General features: G+C 35.9%; 1 protein-coding gene across 33 annotated transcripts in view; it reads left to right on the top strand.

Annotated features, from left to right (window-relative positions):
- Positions 1-22009, top strand: part of ATG4C (autophagy related 4C cysteine peptidase) — a 155475-nt gene that overhangs the window by 57025 nt on the left and 76441 nt on the right. For 23 of the 33 annotated variants that reach the window (XR_011439390.1, XM_070268946.1, XM_070268947.1 and 20 more), the window contains 4 exons: positions 4075-4211; positions 9162-9240; positions 9900-9976; positions 16035-16154. Coding sequence is in view for 32 of the 33 variants with exons in the window: in XM_070268946.1 (XP_070125047.1) it covers positions 4075-4211; positions 9162-9240; positions 9900-9976; positions 16035-16154 (413 nt within the window). In the remaining variant the exon portion in view is untranslated. The remainder of the gene's footprint in view (positions 1-4074; positions 4212-9161; positions 9241-9899; positions 9977-16034; positions 16155-22009) is intronic. The other 10 variants (XM_070268952.1, XM_070268951.1, XM_070268973.1 and 7 more) reach the window with 2 other exon arrangements.

Genomic DNA, 22009 nt, shown 5'->3' with positions numbered 1-22009 from the left:
AAAAGCCTTCAAAATAAGCCACCTCGTGTTGTTAAATTTATTTTTTACAGAAATGTTATTAACAGGATAAAATATGTTAATGCTTTGGGAAAGTTAAATATACTTCAGTCGTGTTTACTATAAGGATATGTACAAAATGCTTGAAGTTACCCTGATAACTGACTAGTGCTTGTAGTGTGGAAATGTGGTTGCCAAATACACATGCTTTTTGTTTGTTAAGGTTCATTGGTTTTTAAAGAAAGGCTGATAGCCTTGATTACAGCCATATGAACATGAGAGTTGTAAACTTCCAAATGAATATATGAGTTTTGCAGGTACTATATTTGTTTTTCAGGTAGAAAGTCTTGCAAATAAAATTTGCTGTGTTACGAGTTCTAATTAAGCCAAAGAATGTGCTTAAACAATTAATCATTAAATAAATTTATGAATTTGCCTTTTGTGCCTTTATTCGTATCGGCCATTGCCTTTTGTGCTTTTATTCATACTGGTCAGGCTTGGTCTTTAAGTCATACATATTGTTAGTTAAAGAACACAGAGTTACTCATTATGTAAGTGGTGTGTGTAATTTGAAGTACATCTTAAAATTTTTAACGTTGATGTTTAAGAATCCTAAAGGGAGAGTTTATGTTATGTAGTGTAGTGTATTTTGATGGATTGTCTGGTTAGGAATTAGGCGAAGCCAGATTCTATCAATAATTTTTTTCCCTCGGCCTTCATTAGTGTTTTTAAAGGCTTCACTTTCCATTTAGTTTCTCCTCCTCTCATTCTGTATTCTCTTCCTCTGTAATTGCATCATTTTCTGTGGCTTTAAGTAGTTAGGACTATGCACTATTCACTAGAACTTTTAAACTGCATTTCTAGTGCTACTGGTGCTCAGAGGAGGTAACTTGTATTTTCTGCTGCCCTCCAAATATTTCCACCTAGACGTTCTACAAACACTTCAGATCAGCTTGTTTAAAACTAAACGTACCATTCCCCCATCCTTCTCCTTTCTTGCTTTCTGTTTTCTCTTTACCAATGGCATCATGTTCACGTGCATTCACTCACTCATTCTTGACTCTTCTCTCGTTGCTTATATCTAGCCTGTCAACCAAAGCTTACCAATTATGCTTAAAAAAATACTTCTGGAATCTGTTCTCTCTTCTCTGTTGTCATTGATTTGGATTAGACCTTTATCTCTAACTTAGACTTCAACTTGGTTTCCTTATCTTTCTTTTCTCTTTTTGATCCATCTGATCAAAGAAATTGATCATGTCTCTTAATTTAAAAACCTACGATTGACCATTGACTCTAGTCTTAAGTTACCTTAGCGTAGAAAGCACATAAAGTCCTTTACAATTTGTCCTGGCCTACATTTCTAGCATCGCCTCCCAACACTGTCTTCCATGCTGATGCGCCAAAGTACTATCAACCTTCAAGTCGTTCCTTGGACATACTTTTATTATCTTTTTTCCATGCCTTTTCTGTTGCCTTTGCTTAGAATGCCCCTTATTATTTTAATAACAACACTTCTTGGTAACTCACTTATTCTTTAAGAACACACTCAAAGATTACACCTTTGGTGAAGCCTTTCAACTCCCATCAGGCAGAATTAGTTTATTTTTCTGTACTCTGTAACGTTTTGGACATACCTCTATTAAATATTGCACTTGTAATTCACTTGTAATATCACCTTGTGATTAGCTGCATCTCCCTGTAGATCACTGATTGTTAACATGGCAGGGGTAAGGGAGGGTATCAGAATCATTTGTTTGGGAGTTACTGCTCTTGAGAGCCTTTGTGATGGAATTGGACTATTTCATAGCCCTTTCATATGTTGGAAGTGGAGGAAAAACACCAAAACAATAGAGCCAGACACTTTGAAATCAGGATCTTATTTGCTTTTATACCCATCTAGCATAGAAAACTTCAAAAAATAGCAGGCCCTATTAAATGTGCTTTGAGTGAAGATGAAAGGTAAGAGGCATTTGATAAAGAAGAATTTGTTGTATATGCCAGTGGAAATGTTACTACTGTGTCTTACTTGTGGCAGTATTTGTTTCTGAGGGAAGTAGAACTCTGAAGGTAAAGCTCATTTGATTGGAGTGAGTATTAGTTCAGAAAAGTCAAAGATAGGGGATTGTCATGTGTGCCCTGCCTCAGAAAAGTGAGAGAATTTAAAGTTTATAATTAGAAGCCATTACTGAATAGTTTGGAACAAGTAAGATGGTAGAATTGAAACATGCAAAGAACTGTTGTTGCATTTTTGTAGCTTTGGTTTAGACTGACTATGGGAGATAGGGGAGCTGGTGAGCAGCTCCTGTTTGATAGTTTTGCTAGTTTGATAAATTTGATAGTTTATCATCTGAACTTGGAATTTAAAGGGAAGAACTGGGGCTAACTGTGGAGGGGCAGAAGACTGGTTATCTGAGAGGAGGTGTGGGTATAAGTAAGTTTTGAATAAGACTATTTTTTGTTGAGCAAAACAAAATAAAGTTTTGTCTGTATTTGCTTCCATCAAATCCTATTTTCTCTTGAACTGTTCTGTTTAGACTCTCACACCCATCACTCTACTGGAACTGCTCTAATCCATAATTTAATCTTGCTGAATCCACTGGTCACTTCTCAGTCCTCACATCACACAGTCTACAGCAGCATTTGACACAGTTGACCACTTCCTCCTTGTAATGTTTGGTTTACTTCGTGTCCAGAACACTCCTCTTCCGGTTTTCCTTCTGCTCCCTCACAGCCTCCTTTGCTGCTTTTCCTGTCTCCCTGATCTCTGAAATTGTTGGTGTGCTGTGCTGTGCTGTGCTGAGCCCTTAGACCTCATCTCTTTTTCTTTGTGCACGGATTTGAACTCAACCAGTCTCATGGCTTTACAGAACCATCTGTATGCTGTGAACTCCCGAATTTATAGGTCCATCCTTGGCCTCCCCGCAAACCCGGGCTTTTATGTCCTTAACTGCCTACTCATCCTCCCTGCTTGCATGTCTAATAGATATCTCAAACTTAACCTATCTAAAACGGAGCTCCCAGTCCCCCTCCTATTTTTTCCCCTCCTACAGTCTTCTTTGTCTTTGTAAATGGCAGCTCTCTACTCTGTTTGCTGATGTTACTGTTTTAGGGAGTTCTTTATCTTCAAACTGATCACTTTCCACCACCTCCACATGACCATCCCATGACCATTACCTCTCTTCACAATTACTGCCTTTGTTCAAGCTTCCATCATGTCTTCTGGATTACTACAGGGGCTTTCTAGCTGTTCTCTGTGCTTCAGCCCTTGCCCTCTCCCATCTGTTATCCACAGAGGAACCAGACTGGTGGAGGGTAAGTCAGATCAGGACATTCCCTTCCTAAAAATCTCTTCAGTGGCTTCCCATCTCACTCAAAGTAAAAACTGAAGTCTTTACAATGGCCTCAAGAGCTCACACAATTTGTCTTCATTCTCCCCCAGTCTGTAACTTTATCTACTAACCTCACCTCCACTGTTGTTCCCCTTGCTCAAGTCCCTGCAGAGACACAGGGGGTGTGTGTGTGTGTGTGTGTGCGCGCACGCGTGTATATGCTTGTTCCTGAAACATGCCAGCTCTGCTTCTGCCTTAAGGCATTTGCCCTTGCTGATCTTGGTCCCCACAATGCCCTTCTCCCAGATATCTGCATTTCTTGGTTTCTTACTTTCTTTATGTCTTGACTTAAATGTTAGTTTTTAATAAGGCCTTCCTTCCCACCTTATTTTAAATTCCACTCCCCCCACCCCAGCATTTCCTATCCATCTTTCTCCCTTTGTTTTTCTTCAAAGCACCTATTACCATCTGACGTATCTTATATTTTACTTATTTATTGTCTGTTTCCCCACATTAGAGGGTATGCTCTATGAGGGCAGGGATTTTTCTCCATCTTGCTCACAGCCGAAACCCAATACAGTAGCTGTTCAGTGTCTGTTGAATGCATAAATGAGGGATGTGTTTTTTAACTCGAGATGATAGTGATGTCAGAGATCAGATGATATGCCAGTGGGGGGAAATTAGGGTAAAAATGTTTCCAAAAATCATTTTTGTAAAATTTAATATATATTCATTATGTTTTTCTCAGTTTACAGTTCTGATGTAATTGATAAACAGTGCGCTTCCATGGCTTCTGATCATGCAGATGACAAAGCTGTTATTATTCTAGTTCCTGTTAGACTTGGTGGAGAAAGAACCAACACCGACTACTTAGATTTTGTAAAGGTAGGAAAGATGAGATAAATTATTTTAAGGCAATGCTAGCTAATATGGAAAATACAGAAGATTTGCAGCCTTTTTTCTGTTAAATGATGGGTATAAGTAAGTGATGATTTTCTAGTTGTAGATTGTAAATTTAGACATTAGAGACTTTAAATTTCAGTATTATGAGATCAGGTGTGAGTTGAAGAGTACAGTGTTCTATGACAAAATGAAAAGCCTTTTTATCTTTGTGGCTAATCAAGGAGACACAGATGCAGCAATAATCATAATCTGGAATATGTCGACAGTTCCCATTATCCTTACTTGTGATTTTCAAAAGAATGTACCTGTGTTTATTCATAAAACCCACATTAAACTATGTTGAGGTAATTACTGAAACAAACTGAGTTTTCTATTACTGCTGCGTTATCTCTTTATTTGTTTCCTGTGCCACCATAAGGTCAATAAGTAGTTAGAATGATTATGTGTATAGACAGAAATGAGGAAGATATTATGGATGGGGGAGGTTCCAACTTTCTTTTCATATTAACAAGTTAAAAATCTGTTCTATTTCAGAACACATAATTCTTTTTTCCAAAAGAAACTGTCTAATGTGTTTTCTTGTTTGGGCACCAAGACATTCAGTTGTAACAAAACTATAACTTTTGAAATACTTAGTTTCTGGTTAAGATTATGGTATTTATATTATTTTCATAGTTTCAATAAAATGCCTTATTTTTCCAAGGCCAGAGATGGAATTCCTCTTGAATGGAGTGCTATGGCATATAGTAATCTTGAAATAAAGTCTAGATTTGTCTTTTATGATTCAGTGACAATTTGTTCCCCACATGAGGTATTAACTGCGTATTGTGGTTCCTATGTATATATGGTGGAACATGCTGATTCTAAAAATCTAGGGCAATTGTTTTCAGTACATGGTATATACAAGTCTTCCAGCTGGTATATTGGCTTTTCTTAATAGTTACTAAAATTTTGCAGGCATACTTATCACTAATAATACTATAATATGTTGATAACATATGAATCCCCTAGGTAAAAGTGGGATTTTGATTTCTAATGTGCGGGCTCTTTAGTTGAATTATTGGTGGAATGTGAGAAGTTATGAACCATTTCGTCTAGCGAATCCGTTGGTTTTGGGACTTTGGGCATGTCGCCATGTCTCTGTAGGTTGTAACCAAATCTGAACTGGGTTCCCTCTGCCTGCTCTACCACTACGAGAAGATTAGAAATTGAGACAATCTTGGGACTGACTCCTTAGCTAAACCCTCATCCTTCATGGATGGGCCTGCAGATGGCTTCGAGGCACGTTTCATGTGGCTGGGGGCTTTGCTATTTGGTGGTATTGATAGTGTTTATCAGATGGCAGGACTGCCGAATGCTCTTGAGTGATTCATTGGAGCCTGAATTGTAGTGAAATGAACTATGGTCAGCTGTTAAAGTGATCCTCAGTACCTAGTATAGATGAAGGAGATGCTCTCACATCATTGTTAGTTCTCCTATTTGTGTAACACTTTCAAATGGATTTATCTCATTTTGCCCTTACAATAGCTAGGAACCGGATTGTCTTTATACAACAGAAAAGACCGAGAGAAGTTAAGTGATATGTTCAAGTTTAGATAGCCTACTAGTAACAGAGACCAGAACTTTGTTTTTTCCCCCTAAAGTATAGACTTTTTAAACTCTAACATTTCTTTGAGCTTCTGCTAATTTAATTTATACTTAGTCCACTAAAATTTAATTAATTAATTAATTAGTTATTTTTTTTTGAGGAATGTTAGCCCTGAGCTAACATCTGCCACCAATCCTCCTCTTTTTTGCTGAGGAAGACTGGCCCTGAGATAACATCCATGCCCATCTTCCTCTACTTTATATTTGGGATGCCTTCCACATCATGGCTTGACACTTGGTGTGTAGGTCCACACTCAGGATCCAAACCACTGAACCCCGGGCTGCTGAAGCAGAACATGTGAACTTAACTTCTGTGCTATCGGGCTGGCCCCTAAAATTTAATTTAATAGTCCACTAAAATAAGAGAGCAATGACTATTGAGACATTTTAATTTTTCTATTATCAGGTAAAAATGACTGAAATGGTTGAGTAAAGTAGGTTGTATGCTAGGTGTTATGCTTGGTCAGGGGTGGTTTGGTCAAAAGCCAAAATGAGGGCATGTAAAGAGTCATTTAGAAGTGAAAAAATAGTGTCTAATAGCCCTGAAAGGAAAATAATTTTCCTCTTCCTCCTGCATTTTGCTTCTTCCTCTCCTTCTCCTCCTGCTCTCCCCCTTTTCCTCCTCCTTATGGTCCACCTCTGCCTATACCTCACCACCCCCTTGTTGGCCCCTCCCTCTGCTTCCTTTGTCAGCGGTTCTATTTTTTCCTGCCAGACTATTCTACATCATACTCTCTAAAATTCACCATTCAATTCTGTTTTTCAAATTTATTCATCAAGGTAATTCCACAGTATTTCAGAGATGGTACCATCTCCTGCTGCATTCTGTGAGGAGAAGGAAATTGGGGATGGTGCTTTATCCGCCCTTACCACAGCCAGTTTGTTTATTTATATATTTTTAAATGACCTGGAATGAGGAAAATCCAGTATATTCTCTTTCTTCAGCAAGACAAATTAGGCCTTGCCTTTTTGACTGATTACTTTAGTCTTATTTATTGCTTTGTGGATACAGCTCAATACATTCTGACCACTAGATAACTGTGAAGACGCTTTTTTAGGAACTGAAAAGTGTTTCAAGTTTCCAAAGATACAGCCCCTTACGTGTAGTGGCGTTCCAGCTCCTGATCTGCTTCTGCACGTTTACTGCTGAATCTGCTCTGGTCTGCTGCAGAGGAAGTACAGATGCCAAGGGCCAAGTCTTTCTTCCATTACTTGGAATCATTCTTTTTCTGAGGAGAGTCGGCGATGATTCTTGTTATATGTTTTTCTTTCTTTTCTCAGCTGTGAGGAACTTAGAACTTTCACTTCCTCGTGGGTCCCTGAGGAACGTTGTGTTCCAGCTGGTCAGAGTGCCTCAAGTTAAAGGAAGGCCCTCTCTAATTGTGCTCAGGATTTTTATTTAGGGGGAAGGCAATAGGATTATAGAACTATTACTAGAATGATAATAACAATAGAATAATAACTTATTATCAAGTGTTTATTTTTTGTATAAGTTCTTCCTAATTTATTTTTTAGTTATCTCTAAAATTTTAACTGAACTTGCCTTCTCTGTTTTATTTAATTTTTTCAGTTGCAGTTCTCCTTTCCAAAAAAACCTGTATGATATTTTCACAAGACTGAAAATATACACGGTTCTTCTTTAGAGGGTTATTTATAACAGTGACAACCTGGAAACAACGTAAAAATTCACGAGGGAGATTTTAAGGGACATTTTGTTATCTTCATAAATAGAATATTTTACAGCCATTAAATAAGATCTATATTTATTGATAAGAAAATGTTAATGACATAATGAGTGACAGAAGTTACAACAGCATATGTTGTGTATGTACATATGTGTATATTTATATATGATTCCACATATATAAAATTGTATTTGTAAATCTCTATGTGAATATGTGTAATATACCCACATGTCAAGAAGCTTTTCCCCCAGATTTTAATAATGATGAGCTCTAAGTGTTGGGGTTTTGGGGAATTTTTACTTTTTAATGTATTTTCTGTGTGTGTTTTTAATTTATTTTAATTAATTTATTTGTTTGTTCTGTTTTTGCGAGGAAGAGTGGCCCTGAGCTAACATCCGTTGCCAATTTTCCTCTTTTTGCTTGAGGAAGATTGTCACTGAGCTAACATCTGTGCAAGTGCTCCTCTGTTTTGTATGTGGAATGCCACTACAGCATGGCCTGAGGAGTTATGTGTAGGTCTGTGCCTGGGATCCGAACCTATGAACCCTGGCCACCGAAGTGGAACACGCGAACTTAACTGCTATGCCACTGTGCCAGCCCCATGTGTGTGTTCTTTTACAATGACCACATATTATTTTTAAGAAAATAATTAAGTTAAAAAAAACTATGGTTTGATTACTTAAGGAAAAAAAGCATTTGTTCATATATTATTTTTATATCTTTTAGATTTCAAAACATCCTTTCATTTAAGAGAAGAAAAGTTTAACTTTTTTTTTTAATACTTCTGGAGTTTTATAATGTACGTTTTATCATTATTAGTGTTTTCTAATATATGCCCAAATTAATGCAGGAACTATTGACAAGACATTAATTTCACTGGACATGTCTTTTTTGAAAGGTATAGAATTATTTGGCCCAGCTTAAATAGAGTTCTGCTTAGAATAGATGCTGAGGGGCATACTAAATAATTTATTGAGGTATCCCTGATATTTTATGATTTGTAAAATAAAATGTTTTTAAATACCAGAATAATAATTATTTTTCTGGGATTAAATTGTTTTCATTAGTCTTTATATTTATTCCAAATGAAGCATCATAAAACGTTTGTCAAGTGAATGCTCTTGATTAGAAAATAGTTTTTAGTTTGGGATCCTGAGACTCACGGTTCAGTGAAAGCGGTAACCAGGTCTAGGAACTGTTTCTAGCATTTCAAAAAGCCTGGGGACAGCACAGCCTTGCACACCGTCAGGCTGCACCAGCTGCCTGAAAGGCCAGGTGTTTTGGCTGTGGCGGGAGTTTTATTACCTTGATGTGGTGCCGTTGTTTCTCTCTGTATCTGGCGAGTAGTAGTTGTTGATTGTTGTTGAGTGACATGCTGATCAGGATATTTGATTTAGTCATGTTAAAGTTGAGTGATTTAAAGAAAATGGAAGATAGTTTGGTAGACAGAAAGATTTCAGAACATGTGGGCAAATGTAATAAAAATAAAACTAGTGGTGAAAAATTTTGGGACTACTAATATTGGTAATGCAAATTTGATTGTTTCGAATAATTACCATTTGTCTCTTGACTCTAAATCTGAATTAATTTCTTTTGACAGGGTATTTTAAGCCTTGAATATTGTGTGGGTATTATTGGTGGCAAACCTAAACAGTCATATTACTTTGCTGGATTTCAAGGTTAGTGATTTAGTAAAACATATTTCTTCATTGTTTTCTTTTAAAAGTCAGAGAGTTAATAGAGGATCATCTAGAAACAGGATGATTAATGGAGCAAAATGAGTACCTTATAAAATTATCAGTCCTACCATAGCCACTCATTTGTCATTTGGTCCACAACGTAATTGGATTCTGTAAAATGTATGTTTAATTTCTGTTATTGCATAAACAAGGTATAATTTATTGGTTTCACTAAACTTCAGAAGACATTGTTGCCACATTCTGGCAGTTGCTATTTACATATTTACTTTTTACCAGTTTTAGCCGTGCTAGTTGATGATAAAATGACAAGCAATATGTTCTTCCTGTCAGGGTAAAGTAGGGCAATACATTTTTCATATGCAAACTGTAGAATATAATTGTGTGTTTGTGAAAGTAATTTTATCACCAAAAATTAAATGACAGTCTCATCACTTTATAAAAATTCTGCTTGTACAAGCATATTTGATTATGCAAAAGTTAATCTGTCCTGTGCAAACCTATGTTTCAGTCAATGAATATCAGTCTGGCAAGCTGTTACTCCCAGAGTTTTTTCAGCTATTCTACATAGAAATTGGATTGTAAGCAGTGTAATAATAAGGTGTTTTTTGAATTACTTGTCTTCTGTTTTGTCCTTGTAGATGACAGTTTGATTTACATGGATCCTCATTACTGCCAATCTTTTGTAGATGTCAGCATAAAGGATTTCCCTCTTGAGGTACTATGGATAAATAGCTGGTACTGTTTTCCTACCATTTCTTCCCATCTCTAATTGTTTAGAGATGTGCCGGGCAGCTATACTTTTATGGTATTACAAGTTAATAATCAATATTTTACTGATTTATAAAACCATAATTCAAACAATGGCCAAAGGTTAAATAATTTGTTGCTGAATTTTAATTTATGATTTTCTTCTTCATCTTTGTCTCTAACTTTTTAGATGCCCTAGCCCTACCTATCAAGTCTCCAAGTAATTTTGTAGGTATACAGTTGAACAGTCCTGAAGAATTAAAATGTTAGGCATGTTTAAAAAAAGAGAGAAAGGGAAAAAAAAGAAAAATGAAGAATGATGGAGTTGGGTTAGAATGACAAAGTGACATAAAGAGACTGCTAAATTATTTTGCTTTAAGTATAATAATGAAGTCTTAGCCTCTAGTTTTCAAGAGCTTAGTTGGGTTTCTAATATTTATTTTAACTTTGATTTCTTAATCTCTTCTCTTCCTTTTATAAAGTTGGTCATTTTGTGATCCAATATTTTAAGTCAGAAAATTAAAAATACGTGGTTTTGGTTCTTGGTTTCCCAGTTGATGCTTTTGCAGACTTTTAAAATAATTTAAATCACTTGGGTGGCATGGATCACTAATTCTCAAGGGCTTGACAAGTTGGAAATGTGTTTTAGTACTTTGTTTTAGTAATAGCTTGCTAGCTAATATTAATTCCTAATAGTATTTAAAGGGTAGATTATTAAAAAAGATAAACTGCAAGGTGAAAATCTGGTTCCAAAAGACACGCTATAAAACATTCTGGCATCCTTTGTAAACTGTTACCTCAACTAAAGTACAAGGATCTTGAGGCCAGAGATCAAGTTTGCTTTCTCCGTTCTTCTTTCCTAGTATCTTGCATATGAACATTAACAAATATTTCTAGTTGACTGACTGATATTGTGGGAGGCGCTACAGAATTGTGCTGTGTGAACCACATTGTAATTCTCTTTGTGCTGCATTGTGGCCTTGTAGCACTGATTTCTATGACTAAGTTACATTTTCAGTGTATCTGTGCCAAATTGACTTCTCAAAAAAGTAGATAATTGAGATTCAGATGGAAAGTTATTCATAGTGTTCTAGTATTATCCAAAATAGGCCAATTTAAAGATTATTAGTGTTGATTATTTTGGCCAGTTTATAAAGAGAGACTCTTCATCTGATATTTTGAGAGCCTCTGCAAAGTGCCAGGTGAATGAACACCCTGGTTTTGTCTACACAGCGTTAGAAAGGTTGCAGCTCGTTCCTGGGAGACTGTTGCAGCACTTCATGAGCGAGTCAAAGAAGAATTGATTTTAAGAGACTTTGTAAAGTTTGATGAAATTAGGTAATTTCTTAAATGCACAGAAGCATTTATTTCTCATACATTAGGACACCAGGAAAGTGGGTTTAGATGTTTTATTTTTGAGATGCTGCTGGAGTATCTTGCCTGTCTGGATAATTCCTCTGGACAGTTTTTCGTTTGTCTCAATTCAGGGATTTCTCTTAGATTATTAGTGAATAGGATTATTTATTTTCATATGAAAGTATAATATAAAAATTAGAGCAAGTTGTCTCTCTTTGTACAGAAATAAAATTTCACTTTGTGCTTTTTATCGTATCATAAGCTTAAAATGCTTCAAGTGGAGGGATTTTAATTACCATCTTTCCCTTGCTGTATAGGTTGTATGTTTATACACTGTTGAAATTTTGTGGTTGATTAATGTAATAAACTATGTGCACATTCTAAAACCACCCTTGTATCTGAATTATTAAAATTATTTTTGAAAGCAGCTTTTTTTGATCAATATTTCTTTTTAGTCAATAGGTGCAGAAATTAAAATCTTAGCTCTTTTATCCACTTCCATGTAAATAATTGCTGGTAGTCCTGGTATTTTAAGTGAGTGCCCTGAATCTAATAGGATTACGAAAATTTAAGTTGTATGATATCAGAATATTTGAGACTGAAGAAGAGATTTAGCAGATTATATCTTTTATTGTTGTTCTTATGGTGTTGAATTCCTATATTTCTAGAATTGAGCTTTAAAAATTTTTAAACCAGATCAGATCAAGTTATTTATTCGTTTTTAAACCAGCATTTATTGAACACCATTTACTGAGCTCCTTCTTTGTGCAAGGCGCTGTCCTCAGCACTGTAGGGACCTCTCTTGAAGCTTTTTCTTTCTTCTTCGTAGTTCCAGATGTTTTGATTATCTATATTTGTGTTAACTTTTAATTCTGGTGACATTTTCTTATAAAATATACTAGTGTATACTGTTGAATTTCTATACTGAGTTTTAAGAGAATCTTCATCTTTAGCTGTCCTTACTTAATTTTTAACGTTGTGAAGTGAATGTAAGTAGGTGTATTTAGATCCTGGCTTTAGTAGTGGGGATGTGCCAGGGCAGTGCTTGGCCAGGGCTGAGGAACGGAGCACGTGGTTTAGTGTGAGGGCGTGTTATAATGTGTAAACTCAGGCTCTGCTTTTCATGTGGAAAGTGAGGTTCAGGGGAGCAGCGTGAACAACCTCAATGGAAAAAGTCATGAAAGGACAACTTTAAATTAGAAAGGAATGAGAAGAGCTCAAATGGGCTTTAGCAGTGAGGGTATGTTGAATTGTGTGTCCTCATTGTCAGTGGTTGGGACAGGGCAGCGTTTCAGTTGGGATGAGAGGACTAGCGGATATATATTTTCTTATGTTTATGTGTATGTGTGTGTGCATATTTAATAAGTTAAGATTTCCTAAACCAGAGATTATTGTTCCATGTTATTAATGATATACTTTTGGAATGATCTGTTCTAACTCTTAAAAATACCAAATTCTAGTCTATTATTGAAGGTAATATGCTATTATGTTAATATCAATATTCTTTTAATAAGGTGAGAAAAGCCTTATTAATGGACATGTTAGTCTGTTCTGATTTCTGGGCCTCAATTCCAAATTTTCAGTTTTAGGAGGTTCATACAGTGGTGACTATTTTAATCTATCCTAGTAAATTCAGAGAATAGTGGCAGTAAAGCTATTAGAATGATGTGATGTGATTAGATAGATGGGTGAGTGAATTCATCAGTGAAATACGTACCCTTTATGAATCACACACGTGAACTGCAGTTAGCAGAAAGTGCTTTTTAGTGAGGGTATTTGCTAATGAACTATCTAGGAAGCTTCATCTAAATCAGCACAATAGCATAGCTGCGCCTGACAGTATTTGCTTCAGTCTTGTTTGTATGCTTAGGTGTAGAATCCACTGTTCCCAGTAGTAGCCCAGAACAGGGCCTGGCACTTAGTAGGTGCCTAGTGACTCTTCGCTGAGGCAGTGAACAAATAATGTATTGAAAAATGAAATAAATAGGAATTGACTCACTCTGGCCAGTTTTTTCAGAAACATATTTCACTGTCACACAAACATATCTAGTAGATACTCCCTAAAATGTATTTGTGAAGTAGAAGCTGCTACTCTTACCAATCGTCAGAATTTTAAAAATTAAAAAAGAAATCATAAGTGCATAGCTCAAAGCATTATCACAAAATGAACATAGCTGAGTAGTGCCACTTAGGAAAATATTTTAAAGTCTAGCTTGTTCTGTGATAGGCAAAAATAATTCTGAACTTTTTTTTTTTGCTGAAGAAGATTAGCCCTGAGCTAACATTTGTGCCAGTCTTCCTCTATTTTTTATATGTAGGATGCCACCACAGCGTAGCTGATGAGTGGTATAGGTCTGCGCCTGAGATCCCAACCTGTGAACCTGGCCTGTTGAAGCGCCGAACTTAACCACTAGGCCATGGGGCCAGCCCCCGAATTTTACATTAATGTTGGTTGACTTCAGAATCTTCTTGGGTGAACAAAAGAATGTAATTTTAAGTTTAAGTGGTATAAAATGCCTCTCTGCAGTGTGAGTCCTAGTACATACGTACAACCAATAGTGGTTTCAGTTTTCAGTGATCAGAAATTTATATCTGTGTTTTTGTGAATAATTTTAAAATTTATTTGTAGATATCAAAACAACCATGAAAAACAGTGTAGTGTTTGTCATTACTCTCTATGATGGTTGAAGCAATACTGTGAAATGGCATTAAGCCTGTTCTGGTTTAGTCTTACTCGTAGGTCCTTACGTGAAAACTTTAATCAATGTTTTAGTATATTGTAGGACCCCCTTGTAAATGAGTTAGAAAAAATACTTTGTTGGACCTTGTACAAACTTTTGGCCCTTCTTCCTTATCTCCAAGTAGTAAAAACGAAATCAGCATTCCTTATTACTGGCTTTGGAAGGAGTTGGCAAATGATTATTTTTAGATACCTTATATGTAGAATAATTTTTTTGTAAATGTGACCTAGAACTCTCTATGCCTTATACACTAATACATTCCTCTATATTGTTAGCTGACAGTTGACTTAGCTGTGTATGCCTTTCCAGATCTGTTTTTAATATCTCTTTACAAATAAAACAGGTGAAACAATGTTCAACAAAGTCTGACTAAGACAATGCTTGTGTTGACTAGTGCTCTGGAGGTTCTGGTTTAGCTGGGTTGGATTTCACTATATAAAGAAAGTGTTAGCCAAGCATTCAATGGAAGTCATAGTTCTGAAAACACTTTTGTTTGGTCTATATTTGCTGTCATGATGTTGGATTGAACTATCCATAAGGAGAAAAGCAGCTTGACTGTGTGCATTCTGCATATCCTCTGGTGATAATATGGGCCACTAATTGCATCACGGAGACGTAGGGGGAGAGAAAAGAGTGATTTTGATTGATTCACCGTGAACATAGCAAGTATAAAAGCCTATTTTTTTTTGCATTTTCGTAGATAATTTCAAGTTAAAATCTCTTAGTTTTAGGCATTAAATGTAGGGAAATTTTAAGTTTATGAGTTCAAATTCAGCCTAGATTATTTCTTAATGAGCTTGTTTTTTAACTCAAAAATATGAAGTATATAACAAAGAATTTCCCACACCTGTCTCCTGTATGCCCAGTTTTCTACCTCTCCCCTAAACTTGTTAATTTTTGTATATCTTTACAGACTTTATTTATGCAAATATAAACAAATATGAATTTATATATATTTACGGCCCTCCTTCTTTACATAAAAATTTTATATACATACAAAAAAAGACTTGGTAGCTTCAGTGATTTTTAAGGATAAGATATCAAAAGCAGTTTAAAAAAATCTTTTAAATAAAGTATATAATGTAATGGAGAAAAAAAATATTGGAGTGATTAGCTTTATATTCTGCCCATTCCTACTTTTATTTTCTCCAAAGATACCAGACTCTAGTAGCAGCCACATCCCATTAGCAAGAGTGGAGAGGCTAGAGCAGCCTCCCAGGCCATCTCTCTGTGGCTCTGTGGGCACTCGAGCAAAGTGGGCTGAAGGACAGGAGGTGGTGAGGAGGAGGGCAAGGGCCGGAGGAGAGCTGCTCACCTGTGTCCTCTAGGGCACCAAGCAGAACTTGAAGGAAAGTACCACAGAAGAGCGGTCTGGGAGGATGTGCACTTATGTGCTAATTGTGTCAGTTGCTGAAACTTGCAAGTTTCATATCATTATAGAACATGTACATGAATCTGTGCATTTGTTTACAAAGTCTTGATATTCTTCTTATAAAGGTTTATAAACGTTAATAAAATCTCTAACGAAACATATTTAATTGCACTTTTGTGGAAGTTACTAACTTGATTCTAAACTTTGTGCTAGCTTATTCATGTCTTTTTCAGTGGTACGCTTTTCTTCCCTTCTGCAAGTGTTAGAAATGGATACCACTTTTCACATACTTCTTTCTTTTGCAGAGTGGCACTAGTGTTGCATAAGGTGGCGATTGGGTGAATTGAATATACACAATGTTGGCTTTCATATTTTACAGCTTTGAACAGTGAGAGGGACCATCTGCATAGGGTAGACTAACTAAAACACTATTTGAAAGCATGTTTATAGTTTTGAGAAAAGCTAGATAGCAGATTTCCAATTAAGTAATATTCTTCTATATACTTAAGTCCATCAAATAAGATTAAATTAATCCTCAAAAACTTTTAAAATTACAGACATTCCACTGCCCTTCTCCCAAAAAGATGTCATTTCGAAAAATGGATCCTAGCTGTACAATTGGATTTTACTGTCGAAACGTTCAGGACTTCAAACGAGCTTCTGAAGAAATCACAAAGGTATCTTTATTTAAAGTATTATAATATTTGTAAATGACCTCGTTAAATAGTCTATCAGAAGACAAACATCTATAAATTATGACACTTTTGTAAATTTCCCCTTGAATGTTAATATTATTAGGAATATTGTGAACCAGAAAATAAAACGATTTGGAAATTCCTGCCTTTGAGACTAGTGAAATCAGCTAGTCACCAGTTGGAAGTATTGCTTGCTCCACTAGGTGGCACTGTTGAAATGAAAATCCCTTTGCAACTGAAGACGTGTGCAAGCAATTAGGTTATATTTTATTTGAAGAGGATTTTAAAAGGGCAATACCTTAGAGGGTAGAAAAAAATTAATGAAGTATTTGATCAAGCCAAATTGTGCATTATTTCTTGTTAGTCCAAGTTCTTCTTTGATTTTTTTAAAAGAGAAATGGTATTTTTGGGTTTCTCAGAACTGCTTTATCAAATAAGCTGTGCTGTTACTTCCCAATAAGCTTGTTTAATCTGATCTATTCCGCTTACGGTATCTTTGAAATGGGGTTATTTAACGTCTTCTCATTACCTTTGAACTTCTGCATTTTTCTGGTTCTTGAGTACTTCTAAAACATTTATGGAGCTTTAAGTTCTGCCTACATTTATTACTTTAGAAAATCAAAAAGATTACTTATTTAGGAAGTAAGCATAACTGGATGGCTGTCTTATCAGTATCAATAATTATAGGTTATCATTTTATGGTAAATAAAACCAATACTAGAATCATTTCGGGGAATTCTTAGGTTGAGCTCCCATATGATAGTACCTTATTTGCTTCCAGTTAATTTTATTCAGGAAAATGGACATAGTGGGTTGAAATTTTATTTTTACAATGTAAAAACAGAATGAAAAAGTTAAATAAAAATTTTCATATAAGCTATGTTTCGTTTACTTGACCTGCCTGTAAAAGAGGAAATTTAACAGGAGCATGACAGAAAAATGAATGAGGAGAGGAGAAAATGAGCTGTGTGAGAACCTTTCCTTATTCCTTATTTCTCACAATTGTCATCTTTTCATTCTCCTTTTCAACCTAGAAGGCTAAGTGAACATAAAAAATACCTATTCTCCATTTTTTTCCTTTTTTTATTACTTGAAATTAGTATGTACATTTGTATATTTTAGTTTGACGATTATCTGTCTTTATAAAGTATCATGTATATGCTGACATATACAAATCCAGATGATATTGTAATATAGATTGATGTTGATGAACATATTCCATTAAAAAGTCCCATTTCTGTTTGCATTAGTTTATTTTCTATGTAGGTTAAAATAAGTATGTTTAGAAGAGTCTACTCCTGGAATAGAAACAAACCAAATTATTATTACCAAATTGAAAATACAAGATTCACAAATGAATTGCATGTTGATACTTTCTGATTAAAAACAAATAGTTTCTATGGTTTTTATACTGCTGGTTATTATGGTTTTTATATGGGAAAAATGCTTAGAGATTATTCCTCTTGCTGCATCAGGGTAATGTGCAACACTAAAACAAAGAGAAAGCATATTGAAATATCATTTGGAAGTACTGAGAATTTTGCCAGAGTCAGTTAACTTTGCTTTAATAATAGTTTTGTTCTTAATTGCTTTTTGTAGCAGTATCAAAACTCACTTTGTCAATTAATAACTTAATCATTTACTTTTGCTTGGAAGGTTTTAAGTTAAGCAATTTTCCTTTTCTTCTTAGAAACTAAATTTGGCTAGTTAAACTGTTATTTTTTTCTCTTTAAAAATGAAAACAACTAAAATTATTTGTTTCTAAGTAGGATATATTTTCAGTTTTCTCATTCTGAAAATGAAGCTGAGTAGTCCAAATTCTCATGTTTAATTTGCAGTGCTGTATGAATGAATATTCTATTGCCTTATGGTATATGATGTTTGAAATGTTAATAAAAATTGTTTAATTCAGAGTGTTTAGCAGAGCTCAGTTCAGCAAGTATCTGAGTAACCGTCATGTTGAAAGCATAAAATGACCAAGCCATAATGCCTACTTTTGAACAAGTATAAGGCTTCCACCCTCAACTAGTGTTCCTAGTCCAGGAGGAGGAGTAAGACAAGTAGACATATATTACATTGAATGTGATAAGCATCCATACAGATATATAAAATTGATAGGGGAGGGAAGGGTACTGAAATGAGAAGGATGTCGCATCAAAGTCAAAGTCCTTTATTGTGATGGTGATGTTTAATATGAGCCCTAAAATGTAGGCTTAATGTCTATTGGCTTAGGGAGAAGGAGGCGTACTTCCAGCAGAGGATGTAACAAGAGGAAAGGTACAGGAAAAGGAAAATGTAGAGCTTGTCTAGAGAATGGCAAATAGTCCAATCTGGTAGGTGCCAAGGACACATAAAGGGCAGGATTTCTGTCTTCCGACTGCCTGAATCAGAATCCCTAGAGGTACGGCCTGGGAGTCTCCGTTTTTAACAAGCTGCCCAAATAATCGTGTACACCAAATTTGAGAACCACTGGTGCAAGACAGTGCACCCAGAGTGTGATGCTTGGTGTTTCTAGATGGCACTAGGACAAACATTTTAATACTTATATATTTTTTTATATTCACATTAGAAAAATATAACTAGCATATTAAACATGTGACTTTCTATTTATTATTGATTTGTTCAAGGCTGTTAAAGCTAAAAATTATGAAAAGAAAAATATCCGTTAATAATAGAGATGGCATACATAGCAAAAATAATGAAGGAAGTATGAAAATGTCTAAGGCTTGGAAAACACTGCTGTAAGAAATAGAGAAGCATGAGGCAGTTGGGATAATATTGTGGAGAGTCTTGAATGCCAGGTTTAAGAAGTTAATACTTGGCTCCAGCCCCATGGCTGAGTGGTTAAGTTTGTGCACTCCGCTTCAGCGACCCAGGGTTTCGCTGGTTCGGTTCCTGGGAACGGACATGGCACCGCTCATTGGGCCTCGCTGAGGCGGCATCCCACGTGCCACAACTAGAAGAACCTGTAACTAGAATGTACAACTACATACTGGGGGGTTTGGGGAGAAAAAGCAAAAATAAAAAAAAATTGGCAACAGTTGTTAGCTCAGGTGCCAATCTTAAAAAAAAAAAAGAAAGTTCATACTTTAGCAGTATGTTGATTTTATTAAAGTAGTTTTTTAATTTCAAGCATACAGAAATATACAGAATAATTTATCCATGTGCTACTATTGAACTTAAGAAAAAAAAATATATAATCGAACTGTGTTACCCTTCCCAATCTTATTCCCTTCCTTTCTCCTCAATGTTAATCACTATCTTAAGTTCGTATGTAACACCCTTACTTTATATGTCTATAAACAACATATATTGTTTTGCATGTTGTTAAACTTTTCACTAATGATATATTTATATACAAATGTATATGTTCTTCTGCATCTTGCTTTTTCGTTTGATGGTTACTTAGAAATTATAGCTATATATGTGTCTAGCTTATTCATTTAAACTGCTGAAGAGTAGTACATTCTACAATATACTACTTTTTATTTAAATTTTCTTAGTTGTTGGTGATCTGGCTTGTTTCTCTTTCTGATTACAAATAGCGTTTATAAGGATAATCTTGTACATATCTCTTTGTGCACATGTAATACTTTAACCAGGATTCCATTAGATACCCTAGCTGTGTTAGTGTGGAATTGCTGGGGTCGTAGGGTGTGCATGTTCTTAGGTTTGCTAGATATTGTCAAATGCTCTCCACAGTGATCATGCCAAGCAGTATGTAAGAATTTCCAGTGCTTTGCATCCTTATCAACACTTGCTATTGTCAGACTTTTACATTTTTAACCAATCCCATGGATATGAATAGTATCTCTTTGTAGTTTTAATTTATATTTTCCTGATTACTGGTGAAATCGAGTATCTTCGCAAGGTTTATTGGCTTCTTTGGTTCTTCTTTGTGAATTTATTGTTCATTTCCTTTCCCTCTTTCTATGAAGCTGTTTGATTTGAAGGAAATAAATTTATAATTCTGTATACTACCACTTGTTGGTTCTATGTGTTGCGAATATTTTCTCCTAGGCTACTATTTTCACTTGTTAATGGTGTCTTTAATTTTAGTCAGATGCGTGAATCTTTTCCTTTATGGGCTTTGAATTTTGTATCAAAGAAATCTTTAATAAACAAAGTCATAAACATATGACCTACATTTCTTCCATCAGTTTTAAAGTTTTATGTTTCATGTTTAGAACTTGTGTATGTCTTAAGGTTGGTATCTTTTTTTTTTTTTAACATGGATAACTGGGTGTTCCAGAATCATTTATTAAAAGTCTAATGTTTCTTTATTGATTCGTAACTCCTTCTTCAAAGAAGTGGACTAGGACAAAGCTGTGGGATGGGAGAGGAGAAACCATTTTGAGAGAGTTTGTGAAAGTAGAATCAGTAAGACAAAGCAGCTGCTTGGACTTGGGGGCGAGTGAAAGAGAAGGCTCGAAGATGTGTCTAGAAGAAAAAATTAGTAGTGCATTAATGTGGTGACTTATTTAGTCAGTGAGACATTTGAGTGTTCTCAACCCTACCACTCTGTCAGAACTCCTCTTCAGGGTCACTGATAACCCCCACGTTGCTAAGTCCGTGGTCATCTCTTAGCCTTCCATCTTACAGTCCTAACATTTGTGTTTGCCATAGCTGAACACCCACTGCTCCTTCATATACCTTCTTCATTTGGCTTCCACAACCAAACTCGCTTGGTTTTCCTCATTCTTCACTAGTGTTCCTTCTCAAGTCTCCTTTGCCTGCTCTTCTTCCCAGTTCCTTAATGTTGGACCATCCCAGGGCTCAGTCTTCAGTTCTCATCTCTTCTTTATCTTGGTGATCTCATCCAGTTGAATAGCTTTAAATATCAATTATAAGTCAACTAAAACCAAGATCATATCTTTGGCCCAAGCCTTTCTTCCAAATTAACAGATTATGTATTTCCACCTGCCATCCAGTCTCTCTTCTGTGTCTGATGTGCATATCCGAAATCAAATTCCTGATCTTCCTTTTCAAGCCTGTTCCACTTGCAGTTTTCCTCAGCTCATTTGAAGGCAAATTCATCCTTCTGTCTGCTCAGGCCCAAAACCTTTCTGTCTTTGCCTGCTTTCTGTCTCCCGTATTCCATGACCAGTTATAGCTTCAAGGTATATCTAGAATCAGACCACTTTTCACACCTCCACTGCTGCTGTGCTGGTCTGAGCCACCATCATTACTTCAGTGGCCTCTTAGTTCATTTCCAAGCCCTGCCCCCCAAACTATTCTCAGTTCAGCAGCCTGGGTGAAACTTTGAAAACGTAAGTCAGATTATACCACTCCTCTCCTCAGAAACCTGCATTGACTTTGTAGTTCACTTCAAAGTAAAATCTTACTGTCCCTCCAAGGCCCTAGATGATCTGTCTGCATGCCCCACCCTCTCACCTCAGCTTCTCATTTCCTGCTCTCCTCTCCTGCATTCCGCTTCAGCCATGTTGGCCTCCTTGCAGATCTCTGACCTAATAGGCAGGCTCCTGTCTTAGAGCCTTTGCACTGGACTGGGATACTTTTTCTCTCAGATATCTGCATGGCCGATTTCTTCACCTTCTTTAAGTCTTGGCTCAGATGTCTCCTTCTCAGTGAGGCCTAATCTGACTGCCTATTTCAAAGTGCAACTTCCCCATCATTTCCTCTTGCCTTGTCTTTTACTTTTTAATGTTTTAGCACTTTTTACTTTCTAATACACTATATAATTTACTTATGTGTTATATTTATTATTATCTGCCTTTCCCAGGGGTATATAAACTATGCAAAGGTAGCAATGTTTGCCTGTTTTGTCATTGATGTATTCCAAAGCATCTAGAACAGTGCCTGGCCCATAGTAAGTA

The sequence above is a fragment of the Equus caballus genome, chromosome 5 (assembly GCF_041296265.1).
Source record: "Equus caballus isolate H_3958 breed thoroughbred chromosome 5, TB-T2T, whole genome shotgun sequence".
In the NCBI taxonomy this organism is placed as follows: Eukaryota; Metazoa; Chordata; class Mammalia; order Perissodactyla; family Equidae; genus Equus; species Equus caballus.
The sequence above is the reverse complement of the archived record's forward strand: the minus strand, read 5'-3'. Positions and strand labels throughout refer to the sequence as shown.